Genomic DNA, 13,586 nt, shown 5'->3' on the forward strand with positions numbered 1-13,586 from the left:
TTTTTTGTAATGATTAGTTCAGTATTTTCAAATTTGTAACAATTTAGTCTGAAAATTTTGATATGTATCATTTTAATTCTTATCCTTCCAATTTGTTACGATTTTTCGATAGAAACTTAATCGTTATAAATCAAAATTGAGATTGAATCTTGTAACAACTTGATTTTTTGTTTTTAATTTATAAAAATTAAATCAATAGCAACTTTCTATCTTTAAATTTCTTATATTGGTATGTATTTTAAAAAAGAAAGCCAATTTTTGAAATTTAAAGAAATGATGTTTAAAAAATTGATTTTGCTTTTAGAATTTGGCTCAGAAATCAATCCTTTTACTAAGAAAATACAAACTGCTCAAAAAGCATAAGAAACTGTTCTAGATTTTTTTAAAAAATTTAGCAAAGAAATCAACCCTTTTACTAAAGATATAAACTAAGTTAAAAAAGTATAAGACAATGTACTATACTTTTAAAAACCAAAAACTAAAAGTCAAATAGTTAAGGTCCGTTTCGTAACCATTTTAATTTTAATTTTGATTTTTGAAAATTAAGTCTATTTTCTCTTCATTTCTTACACTGATTTACATCTTTATTAAGTACAATGGTTAAGTTTTAGTCAAATTTAAAAAACAAGAATAAATTTTTAAAAGTTGCTTCTTTTAGTTTTCAAAATTTAAATTGATTTTCTAAATCATTGATAAAAAATAGATAACAAATGAATAAATTTAGAGATAGAGTAATGAAAAGGTATTGTAATTAAAGTGTAGGGAGGAGGAATCGAACCTCAAACCTTGAGGTCGATAGTATGAATATTATGTCAGTTGAACTATGCTCTTATAGGTCTTTAGTCGTCACTTCACTTTCCATCCTTCGACTTTTCAACGTCTAATGATCTATTTTTAAACTTCACAAAATAAAAAATAAAAAATCAAATGAAACTTAAAAATAAATCATTAAACATTGAAAAGTCGAATGATCGAAAAGTGAAGTGACCGACTAAGAACCTAGAAAATGATTTAAGACAAGAATCCATATGAAGAGGATAGATGAAGAAAAAAGATATGATCTCTCATAGATGTGGGTCCCACGTGGTGCACTTTCCCGTTCTATTTTGATGATGTTCGTTTTCTCTAAATATATATATATATTAAAAAAATAAAAAATAAATAAAAAGAAGAAGAAGAAGAAGAAAAAAAAAGAGAAAAAGAAGAAGAGAAGAAGAAGATCTTGAGAACTATTTTAAGGAAAAAGAAGAAATTACACCTAACAGAATTTACGCTTATTTCTATCTTCCTTCCAATTTCTTTTTCTTTCTTTTTTTTTTCCCCATTTTTTGTAGTTCGATCTGTTTCGATTTTGAGAGTATTTCATTCTTTGATCTTCATTCAATGTCATTCAAATCACTCCATCCTCCACTTCAAGGTACACACACACCTCCATTGTTGTCACTGCAACTGAAACCTTAATTATTCATTCTCTTTTTCTTCATTTGACATTCTGTAAGCTATTTGTCGTAGTTCATGGAGGACTTTGGCCAAGACAGAAGAACCCCAACTTCTTCAACCCATAAATTTTCAGATGATGGGGTTCTTGTTGATGCCAATGCCGGAAGCTTCGCTGAAAGACGAGCTTCCAAAAGAGGGAGAAATGGGTGGATTCATACAAGGGATTCGCCCATTCTTCCATCTCCTTGCCTCTCTATTCCCCCTGGAATCAGCCCAACTGTGTTGCTTGATTCCCCGGTTATGCTGCTCAATACACAGGTGAGATTAGGGTTTGTGTTTTGAATCTTTCACCCTTTGTGTTGCCTTTCACTGCCGGGTGATTTTAATTTTCATGGATTTCTGTTCTTTGTTGTTGTAATTCTTTTGTTTTGTCATTTGTGCGTATATCGAATCAATATCCTTTTTCAGCTGGTGCTGTTGTGATTACTTTGCCTTCTACCTTTGGAATGCTGAATCTGGTTAATTAAAACTTAAAAAGGAATTGATAGTTAACCTTGGAACAATCCAGACCTATGTGTAGGGACAGTCTTCACTCTTGCTGAGACGTGGGCAGGATGCATGGATACAGGGGAAGAATGTCGGGGCTGTGTACCAAATCTGAATTCCGAATCCTAGGTCTAAGATGGTATATAATTGATTTAGTTTTTTCCTGTAATAGCTTGGATTATCGTGTGATTGTGATCATTGCTACTGATTTTCTGTTCTTGACAGGTTTTCTAGTTTTACAAACCTTTTTTGTTATTACCTTTTAGTTTTTCTCAAAACACCATGTAGTGTTCATTTGTTTTTCTTCCCCCACTCTGTTTTTCTCTGTACTTTCTCATGCCTCTATGGGATAGAATCCCTCCCATTGTTGCTGTTGTAATTACTCTATCTTCCTCCTTTGGATGTCATATGCAAGTAAGGATAAGAAAGGCTTAAAAGAAGTGAGTTTCACTTTTTTTTTTTGATGGCCAAATCATAAAAACTACAATGTTAAGCCTGCTTAGCTTGGAGCAATTTTATATTGGGTGACCTTGCATCTTGACCGATTTTGATTTGTAAGGATAATCTTCACTCTTTTAAGATAAGTAAAGTGATGTGGCCAGGTTGCAGAAGATTTAAGGAAATGTCTGCCTTCTCTATTATTCTATTATTTTTAACCGTGTTATGTGTCTTAGGATAACTTCGATTCTACATCACCGTTGTGCAAACTCTAGATCTTGGCTTTCAAAGTCTTTTGACTTTGAGAGCTTTTCCAGTAACTCTTTTCTTTCTTTCTTCTTCTTCTTCTTCTTCTTCTTCTTCTCTCTCTCTCTCTTTTTTTTTTTTTTTTTTTTTTTCCGTGTGTGTGTGTGTGTGGATTCTTTGCAACTTTTCTCTTTTGTAGGGAGCCCCTGAATTTTCCTTTCTTTGGAAGGTTAAAATTCCTAATTTCTTTTTGTCTGACAAGTTTTTTGTGGAAGAGAATAATGCTTAAGAACGTATCGAGAGGCTTTCCTCCATGGTTGTGGCCTCAATGGTGTGTTCTTTGTAGGAGACAAGAAGAAGATCATGACCATTTACTTTAGGATTATAGTTTTGTCACCTCTTTGTGGAACAGGTTCTTTAGGACCCTTGGGATTGTGCTAGCACGTAATAGAGGATGTTGTTTGATGTTTGAGGAGGAGGTCTTGGATTCTCCTTTTTGTAAAAAAGGAAGGGTTCTTTGGCAGTTTTGTTTTTCTGCTATGTTATGGGATCTGACTTGAGAGGAATAGTAGATTTTTCTGTGGTTGGAGCGGTCTGTGGAGGTTTTTTTGGATACGATTAGGTTTAATTCTTCCTTATGGGCATTTGTTAATACAATTTTTTATAATTACCAGCTTAGCCTTATTCTTTTGGATAGCACCCCTTTTTGTAATTGGGTGTGAGGGCTTGGTTGTTTTTGGGATTTTTTTTGTATACCCTTGTATAATATATTTCATCTATCTCAATGAAAGTTTAGTTTCTTCCTATTTTCAGTTTATTTTCATTTTAAATTTCTTTTATTAAACATTTATTTTGATGAAACCAATTTCCATCTTTTAGAAAACTTGAGGAGGAATTTATCAAACTGTACGTGACAATGCAAATGGATTCTGTTCTTTTCACGTTTGACATTACACATCACCACTTGGAACATTTAGTTTGTTGTGAATTTTATCAGTTTTTCTTTGTTTCTTGGTATCCTTCTTATTTAAGACGTATGAATGGGATGTTATGTTAGGATTTGCCATCTCCAACCACTGGCACTTTTCCAATACATCAAATAAAAGACGAGAAAACATTGTTGAATCCTGTAATGCCTGAAGATGGAATTAGCCACGACAGTAAGGATTCCTACTTCACGTTTGCACCTCATGGGGAGCTTTGTACTCTTCAAAGTCTTTTGAGGCTTGAAAATCAGGTAAGGGATGCTATTTCGTTTCGTGTTTGCATAGTAAGTAGTAACTTTGCCCACAATCTTAGTGAATGTGTGAGGGAGAATAGATGCTTACTAGCTTACTCTTGTGCTAATGCAAAAAACGAGAAAATTTCCTTAACTTCCCCCCCCAAAAAAAAAAGATTATTCCTATGTGAGTATTGAGGTTGCTTTTCTCCTTTTCAGTGTTGTTAATAGTTACGAATTACAAGCTCATTTAGGTGAATCATATTTAACTCTAAATCTTCAGTAACCTTGTTAGTATTCAACCTTATCATATGAATTTCAAGCTGAGAAAATACCTAGATCCAAATCAAATGCTGATTCGTCAGCCTTGTTGAATGTTCAACATTGAAAATCAGTAGATCAATTTTCCTATCACAATCTTTATGAAACGATTAAAGGGATTTCTACAATTTGGTGTTAGAACTCTAATAATTTAAATACTTGACAAGGCATTTTGTTGCTGAAACATTTTATAAATCATTAGAATGACTGGATTTTCAATTTAGTTGTCATCTTGAGCTAAATGGGTTTGGATAGAATGGATTGCAGGTTCGTCACTTAATGAGTCAAACCTGCTATCATCGAATGTCAAAGATGATTGAGAACAACAAATCAAAAGTTTCAAATCTGAGGTGATCATTGTACAGTAGGAAAGATAACAATAGTTGGTGAAAGAGGAAAAGCAATGATGCAAGCATTAGTGCACGTGTAAACGCCGTTTTGATTTCTAAGAGTATTCCTTTTAGTTCTTTAAAATTTTTCTTGCATTAATGATGATTTTTGAGACACAGATTGTAGTGTTTACACGGACCCATGGTAATCTCATAGTGGAAGTAGTTTTCAGTTTGACTTTTCTTATTTCTCCTGGATAAACATTTAGCTTTGCCCTTAGCTTAAACCAGGAGACTATATCAGTGCTGAGACACTGGAAAGGAATAGATTTGGAGAAGAGGGAAGGAAAAAGAGAAGGAAATAAAATGTAAGGCTGATACCAGAAGCCCTTAAATTCATTGATTTCAAATTCTTGTTTCTTTCAGAATTTATTAGGCTTCATAATGGTGTGTATAGTTCAAAAGAATCCCAAAACTTAGATTAATCTTGTTAAAATCCCGATGGATCTGATATGCTGAACTTTGAACTGTATGCCTTCTGTTTTGCTGCAACAAACGCACTTCTTATAACTTTTCAGCTCCCTCCATCAGAATCCCAAATCTTTTCCATGATCTCTCTGCAGCAAGAAAATTAGGACCCTTTTTGGGTCTTCTCCTTTTTTTTTTTTTCCTCCATTTTTTTCCCTTTCTTGTTTGCCTCAAATTAGGACTGTGATGAGAAAAAGTGGAAGTTTTCTAGACAAGTTTATCGGGTTTTCTGTGTTTTGATCATAAGAATCGACATAATATTGAGTTACAGATGGGTTATTGTGTTCTTTTTTCGTTCCTGAAAAGTGCCTTCCTAGAGTAAGTGGGTTACGTTCAATAATTTTTTCATTTAATGGCAAAAGAGAATGGCCATGTACCTCTTCTATAGAGGAGGTTAATGGGGATGAAGCTAGGCAAGAGGAGAGCTTTGATATCCCGTCATTGAAGTTTCAGAGATAAGTGAGCCTGAAGACATCATTGAGGAAAGCATTGATTTCATTAATATCCAGCCACTATAGAGGTAAATGAGCCCAAAAGTTGCAATATAGAAGTTATTGTGGACATTAATACCCCAAAGATCAGACCAAAGGTTCTCTCGCGCTATCTCCTACCACACACTGCCTCCTGCCATAATTTTTGCAAATATGGTACAAAACATGCTCTTGAAGGGAAGCTTGCTAGTCCAGTCTTGAGTAAAGTTAAATCAGTTGGAGGTGAGGGCTGGGATTTGAGGAGGATTATAGTTTCATTGGCTAAACAAAACAAAGACGCAAACAATTCAATGTCCTCTCTAGAGTATGACGCCATAAATACTACCGACTTGAAGGAAGATATGGTATCTTCCCCCGAGATTGCTACTCCCTCCCCAAAAAGGCTTTTACCTTTCATCAAGGAAGTGCAAGTTGCGGCTGTGCATTATAGTCGGACAATACTTAATTTGTCTCTATCAAAGGCATCTTATTTTGCTGGACAAGGCAGTTCACGAACCAAAAAGATTAAAGAAGTTTGAAAAGGAAAGAAAAAAGATGGAGATGTATCTCCATGGAGGAGGATATTGCGTTGGTGCCACAAGTTTTCTTGGACTCCAAGAAATCATGTCAAGCATGTTACAATTCCAGATAAGAAACTCATTGGGAAGTGTGGCTTGAAGAGCCAAAGCCATCATATAAGATGTAAACCTGATCCTTCAAGCAATGAGGATATAAAGGAGAAAATTTTATACATGATCGAACCATCTACCAAGAATGAAACAGAGAAATGGCTCAAAATAGTGTTCATACCACTGAGTCGTCTCGACCGCAATCTTCATTTGCAACATACAACAGCTCAAAGTATGAACAAGAGGCAGATGGAAACCCCATACTGCCACCATTGTCAGTGGAAAAGAACATTGTGTGGCATGCTAGGAATGGAACTAATTCTAAAATTTCATCTGCATCTCCATTAGTATCCAAGGTATTCAAACGTATAAGACCTAAGAGGTTTGGTATGGTTCAAAGGTTTGAGACCCGATCAGCTCCTTCATCACCATTGTCATCTAGGTCCCCATTTGAACTTGTCCATGTTGAGCATCGTGGCTCTACCTCAGGAAATGATGTGAAAAAAAGTGAGAATTCGAAGGTGGAACACAGGCTTAAGACCCAAAGGATGACTCAACTAATTCAAAAAATGGAGATAGCCAATCTAGACAGCTGAAGTTTAGGAAGGGGAGGGTGGTTGAACTTTAAGCTGAAACCAATATATCAAGGAGGCTTAAATTTCAGCATGTACGTTTACTCAGTGAAACTCAAAGTCCTAAAGTGATTCAAGAAAGTGAAACATCAAATGGTAATGAAGTAAAGGAAGCTGGGAATATTTCTTTGATACAACAAGATCAGGAATTAAAGAAAAAAAGACGCTTTAGGGGGAAGGAAACTATTGATGGTAAATTGCTTTCTAATAGAATCAAATCTGAGAGAATTGTCTTTAGATATCAGGATTTGAAAGGAAAGAAAGAAATCCAAAATTTGTTTAATAATGTCATTGAAGAGACAGCAAGCAAGCTTGCACAGGCCAGGAAGAGTAAGGTCAAGGCTTTGGTTGGTGCCTTTGAAGCTGTAATATCTCTTCAGGACAGCAGACCTGTTGCAACAAGTGTTGCATGATATAAACTTGTATGTTATATATATATGTGTGTATATATATATATATATATAATATACCTTCTGTGTAGATAACAATCTGAAAAAGGTAATGTAAATATATATAGCTTCAAATAACTGTAGTCCTTCAATATGGTTTGTGATATTAAATGAAAGCATTTACTTTAGGAGCTTCTACTATGCTTTTTTCTCCTGTCTTCTTAATACTCATGCAGAATCTATACATGCCAATTGGAGAGGCTGTTTTTGACTCTTTAGCACCCTTTTGTAATTTCATTTATTTCAATGAAATCATTTTCTTATCTTAAAAAAATACATATGCAGAAACTGTCACCTTACACCCTTCATTACTCTCGTCATAATATGGCGGCTCCACAAAGCCTCGACTGTTGTATTGGCATTTGAAGGAATCTTGTGAAAGTTATCATCAGCTTTAACATCATTCATATTTGATTTGGAACTCAGTTCTGGTGGTAAATGGGTATCAAGGTGTTAAGAACAATGATTTTTGACTCCAGAGTGCAGAAAAATAAATATGGAATCTTAACTTGAACAACGGGTGAGTGTTAGGTAGGGCCACATATTGGAAAATATATTCTCATCTGTGACTTTTATCTACACGTTGGTTAGTTTAGAGTGTTGCAGAATGGGGCAGATTTATGTTGCACATTCTTCACAACTGATTGCTGTAGACATTAGTCTGTTTAACATTTTAAAAAACTGGTCCTTATCATTTTGTTTTATCATAATTTTTGCTCAGGAAGCTGACATAGATCGTCAAGCCTTTGAATCAGAGAAAACGCTGATGGATTTTGAATTCCTACCTGATTTTCCAAAAGAGGCTTCTGTATTGAAATATGAAATTGCTCCATCCACTGATAATAGTTATTTTGATGGCAAGATTGCTAATGGCAACTGTGAGAATATGGAAAGTTGTCTTTCTTGTATAACTACTAATCAACCATGTATACCTGAAGAATCGACAAAAGGAGACGACATTGAGATGCAGCATCCTTTGGAAGATGAACAGAAAGGGTCTTACATTCCTATGGGAATGTTAAGGACATCAGAAGATGGATACAACTGGAGGAAATATGGACAGAAACAGGTGAAAGGTAGTGAATATCCAAGAAGCTACTATAAATGTACACATCCAAATTGTCAGGTAAAGAAAAAGGTGGAGCGATCTCTTGATGGTCAAATAACTGAAATCATCTATAAGGGTGCTCATAATCATGCAAAACCTGATCCCAATCGTCGAGCCATGCTTGGATCTGTGCCAACTCCAGGTGATACTCCAGAAATTGGTGAAGGTGGTGGAAACCGTTCCAAACTTGAAGCTGGGCCGACATGGAGAAACACTCAATATGGGGTGAAGGATATCAAACTTATCTCAGATTGTAGTGTTGACGGTCTAGACAAGACATCCTCCATGTCAGTTGTGACTGAGCTTTCTGATCCATTGTTAAATCCCCAAGGGAAAACTGTTGGGGTTCTTGAAACAGTGGGAACACCAGAGCTTTCATCCACCCTTGCTAGTCATGATGATGATGGTGGTGGCGGTGACGGTGACGATGACGATCTTACAACTCAGGGAAGTATTTCAGTTTGCACAGAAGCTGATGATGCCGAACCTGAATTGAAAAGAAGGTGATGATCCTGCTATTAACTGGATATTATTAACCATAAATATGTTCGTTATGGACTACAAATTGGCTAATATCACTCTTTATGTATCTACGAGGGGAGGGATTTAATAAAAATGGACTTTAAATGCATGAATTGATGAAGTCAGTATCTACAGCTTTATTTTCATATTCTTTTCTGGTGAGCAGCATCTACAGTTTTTGACGCCATAGTGTGGATGAATTTCATAACTTCCTGGTTCCTACCACTTTAAGAGAGTGCATTTTTGTGGATCCACTTAGGTTTAACATATTATGAATTACAGAGCTTAGATTTCTCAAAAGGTATTGGTAAGTTACAGATCTAACCCTTCTTAATTTGATTTTTTACATCGTTTTAATTGATGTGCTTTCTATATTGGATTTACCTCGAGTTGCTCGCGTATGTTAAAACTCCTGACAAAGGTCATAATGAGTTGCAAAGTTGCTAATCTTCTGAGTGAAATTGTTGCAGGCGAAAAGAGGGAGGTTCAATTGAGACAAACTTGGCTTCAAGATCTGTACGGGAACCAAGAGTAGTTGTCCAAATTGAAACTGAAGTTGACATACTTGAAGATGGGTATCGGTGGCGGAAGTATGGGCAAAAAGTTGTCAAAGGAAATCCAAATCCAAGGTATTAGCATTGAAGTCTATCCTAGTGCGTGTGTGAATATGGGTTTTTGTTGCATTCCGTGTTTCTGATAACTGAAGGGACAAGGAATGAGTTTACTGTAAAATTGATAGCTCTTACTCCCACAATCTTATTTTTCTTGTGCTTCAAAAATTCTCCCTCGAGTTAAAATAGTCTTTGTTCCCAAACATTTGATATGATCATGATTTACGAATTTGTAGATCGAAAAGATGTGTAGGCATAAACATGGTATTGTTACTGCCGGTCATGCTCTATTGATTCTGTTTCCTATCATTTGAGAATTACTGTCTTTTTCTACAGGAGCTACTACAAATGCACGAGTGCAGGCTGTTCAGTAAGGAAACATGTTGAGAGAGCATCACATGATCTGAAATGTGTTATTACAACGTACGAAGGAAAACACAATCATGAAGTGCCTGCAGCAAGAAATAGCAGTCAAGTAAACTCGAGTAATGGCAATGCCCAACCGGCTGCTTCTCATGTGCAACCGAACATGGGTTTGTCCAGAAGCTCAAATGTCCCAAAATCCGAAACACAAATTCAAGATCTTGCCACCCAGTTTTATCCAAAACCAGAATTTAACCATGACTATCAGAGGTCTGGTTGTTTTGACACTTTTACGAACGATATGAAACTTGGAGCTCCTTCGTTCTGTCAAATGAAGTTCCCTCCACTCCGAAACACCTTGCCTTATAGTTCCTTTGGATTAAATTCAAAGCATACTGCAACAAATATCTCTGGTTCTTTGGCATCCGTGGTCCCAGACTTCCCGATTTCCTTGCCATTGAACCAAAACCTTTCAGCTGCTGGTTACGATTTTACCAATGGAAGAACAATACCACCATTCCAGGTTTTCCTGGCTGGTCAGCAGCTGAGAGAGACAGATAGATTCCTCAAACCCAAACAGGAGCACAATGACGATAACATCGGTGCTTCCTTCCAGCCAATTGTTGATAGTTCGAGTGGATCTTCATCATCGGTCTCTTCAGTTTATCAACAAATCATGGGAAATTTTCCATAGTTTTTCCGTTCTTCACACAACAGTATAGGTGTAGTAGTGAGGCTTTTTTCTTGTCACATTTGTTGTAATTACTCATATATTATTCAATGACCACAAATCCATATAGTTTCTGCAGTAACTCTGCCTCAAAGCTCCTCAAGGTAACTCAAAAGTGGCCGGAAATGCTTAAGTACAAGTAGTTATGTTAAATTAACTGAGAACAGCAGTAGCCTAGGCTGAAACTTGATCATCTCTTGTGTAGGCTCTAAAAATAAGTTTTTCAGAGGCATCTTACGATCAACTGACATATCCTTTACTCAGTAGAGATCAATTTCATTTTTGTTTAGACTGTTTTTATGTTTAAAACCTTGTTTTTTTGTATACTATTATACCTTACTGACTGTAATCACTTTCTGCATTCTTTCAGTTACTGATGTCCATTTCAGAACAAACAATTCATGTTATGAATAATGGCCATGGGGAGATCATGTCACTTCTCAGATGGCTATTTTGCTCAATGCTGCCTACCACATCAGGTTAGATTCTTGAACCGACTAATTAAAGAGGCATTTGAAAGGAATTGAAGAAAATTTCAGCAGTTTCTTGTAAATCCTGAATTGCTGAACAAAAACTACCTTTACAAAGTACTAAAACAGGCTATTCTAAAAACGGATGAGGATCTTGATCTGATGAAACAAACTGCCTCCAATTTAACTCTTGCAGGTGAGCAAATAAGGCCCAAGCCCCTCGTTTCCAATGTTTTATTTGTGTCAAAGCTCAAGGGTCGTTCCGACTTGTTTTTGTTTCCTTCTTGTTTCCAATTTTTGAGAATCAGAGCATTTGGTAATTGTTCCTATTCCTTGTTTCTCATTTTTCATAAATGTTTTCAAAATCGTGTAGAAATTTTGGCAACTAATTTGTTTTTTTGTTTTCAGTGTTTTCTCAACGCAAATTCTAGTATCAAGTGTTTTCTGAACACATAAATTTAAGTTATTTTATCACTTTTTACTTATAAAATCTATGATAATTATCTAAAAGTAAATATAACATTAATTTTAAAAACTAATTTCCATATAAAACTTGTACATTTTTTAAATTTAAAGTTTCAATCAGAAATGATTTCCAAACTTTTTTTCTTTTTTTCTTTTTGTCATTCTTTCAACAAAAATGAAGGAACGAGAAACAATTACCAAACTCATACTCATTGATATTTTTCTTAAAATGAGAAGGAACTAGAAACAAGAACTGAGAAATGGTAATGATAATAACCCTTTTGTTATCTGCCCCAATGGATTGATTTGTTTTAAACCAGATACATTAATCTTTAATTTAAATAGTAATTGCAGACATATGTAACTAGTGGTATCATATGAAAGCAGTTCTTTTTGTAAATCAATTAAAAGAAAATGACACATATTATAAGATGATCATAAGTGATTTGATCTTCATTTTGAGTGAACTATGAACTCCAAGGGAGATAACTTTGGTCAACTTTATAAGCCTCTTTAAAATTTTGTACATATAGTTCACTCAAAATTTTGAATAAGGAGAAGTATAAGCATAATATCATTAGATGAAGTTGACTCATTTCCACATTTAGAAAGGTAAATGAGTATTTTACTTGTTCAAATTTTGAAGAATGAGAGGCTAAGTACTCACTCAAAATTTTAAGATTGAGGCATTAAATCATAAATAGATGGTAGGGTAAAATGCAATTAAGAGGATAAAATGATCTCTTGACTGAACTCAACCATTATTAACCACTTTACAAGGGTCATGTAAAAATTAATATACACTACATGAAAGTGCATCTTTGATGCACATAAGGACTTGAAATAACTCAATTGATTATTGGCTCAAAAGACAAATTACATATTTATAGATGTGAAAGGCAGTAACTAAACACACAGGTTAACAGAATGTAAAAAGTAAAGATAAGGGTAAAAAGGGCCAAGAATACGAGCATATTCATACATCAATCTCTGAGGATTTTAACAATGTATCGTTTAATTATAGAGGGTAATGGAATGTAAATCTCAGAGCAATTATCCTATCCAACTGGATAAAACGTCAACAACTTGTGCAAGTATACACAGTTTTAACCAACATGAGCTTCCCTGTGCCATGCACTTTTTTTTTCTCTTGAAGTTGGGATTTACATGCAAATGTTTGTTGTATTCAAAGGTTACAGCGTTAACCAGTAATATAATGTAAGTCTTAGCTTATCAATTCATGGACAACTTAAATTTGGACACGAGACCTTTGCAATCCCTAACATTGATTTATGTGAAATTATTCTCAACCCCATGCTTATAACATCTAGCACTTTTTACGGAGCCTTACCCTTCTAGTATTGTATTCCACTTGTATAATCTTTCAAATGGCATGGGAAGTGAGAGTTTGCCCAACAAAGAACAAAAATGTTCAAGCAAGATACAAGTTAATAATAAAATTAATTTTCCAGCTCAGTCCAAATGGGTTTAGCCCATTATTGGGCTTACAAACAAGTTCAAAACAGTAGAGGAAGTCTAGTTACCAATAGAGCAAGAAATGGTTAAAACATAAAACTCTAGAAGAAATAGCAATGGCTAAGCTTCTTACTTCTCAGCTACAACAAAGAAGGAATTATTACTTCTAATTTTAATGCTTTAATAACCAAATGTTATAGCAACCAAATGTTGTTATTAAAAAAAAAGGAAATGTTATAAGCAAATTTTTACATCATTAATAAGCGTATATATGGACGATTTAACTCTTTATTCAAGAGTTATCTTCCCTTAAACTTAGCTCACTGTTTCTCCTCAAACGATATCCATAATAGAAACTCACATTTTTTAACTTTAAATCGATAGACATTCTATCCCCTTATCATCTACCATACTAATTGATAGGACCAAATGCATATCGTTATGCCATGAAGAAACTCATTACCTTAAAAGTAAAGACGATGCAACCTTGGTGCTAAATTGTAAGAAGTCTATTGCTCTCTAAGATTTACACAACACCTGATCTCTGACGTGCGCTTGTCGAAGTGTGAATCAGACAAAAAATAGCTCAGAGTC

At 34.9% G+C, this 13,586-nt stretch overlaps 1 protein-coding gene and 1 pseudogene across 4 annotated transcripts; both read left to right on the forward strand.

Annotated features, from left to right (window-relative positions):
- Positions 1–1,177: 1,177 nt before the first annotated feature.
- Positions 1,178–11,972, forward strand: LOC120088585 (WRKY transcription factor SUSIBA2-like). 4 transcript variants are annotated; one of them, XR_005484972.2, is made up of 8 exons: positions 1,178–1,417; positions 1,513–1,758; positions 3,728–3,907; positions 7,969–8,858; positions 9,348–9,506; positions 9,825–10,573; positions 10,952–11,060; positions 11,248–11,972. XR_005484972.2 is itself a non-coding variant. In XM_039045980.2 (6 exons), the coding sequence occupies exons 2-6, from the start codon at positions 1,516–1,518 to the stop codon at positions 10,543–10,545; spliced, it is 2,193 nt and encodes a 730-aa protein (XP_038901908.1). In that variant the 5' UTR covers positions 1,178–1,417; positions 1,513–1,515; the 3' UTR covers positions 10,546–10,663. The 4 variants fall into 4 exon arrangements, 3 of the variants coding, with proteins under 3 accessions (XP_038901908.1, XP_038901911.1, XP_038901912.1); XM_039045980.2 differs by lacking the exons at positions 10,952–11,060; positions 11,248–11,972 and having other exon boundaries at positions 9,825–10,663; XM_039045984.2 differs by lacking the exons at positions 1,178–1,417; positions 10,952–11,060; positions 11,248–11,972 and adding an exon at positions 2,009–2,125 and having other exon boundaries at positions 1,736–1,758; positions 9,825–10,663.
- LOC150037868 (uncharacterized) lies at positions 4,568–7,524 on the forward strand (annotated as a pseudogene).
- Positions 11,973–13,586: the final 1,614 nt, after the last annotated feature.

Source organism: Benincasa hispida, chromosome 2 (assembly GCF_027475165.1).
Source record: "Benincasa hispida cultivar pf3 chromosome 2, pf3_genome.v1.1, whole genome shotgun sequence".
NCBI lineage: Eukaryota > Viridiplantae > Streptophyta > Magnoliopsida > Cucurbitales > Cucurbitaceae > Benincasa > Benincasa hispida.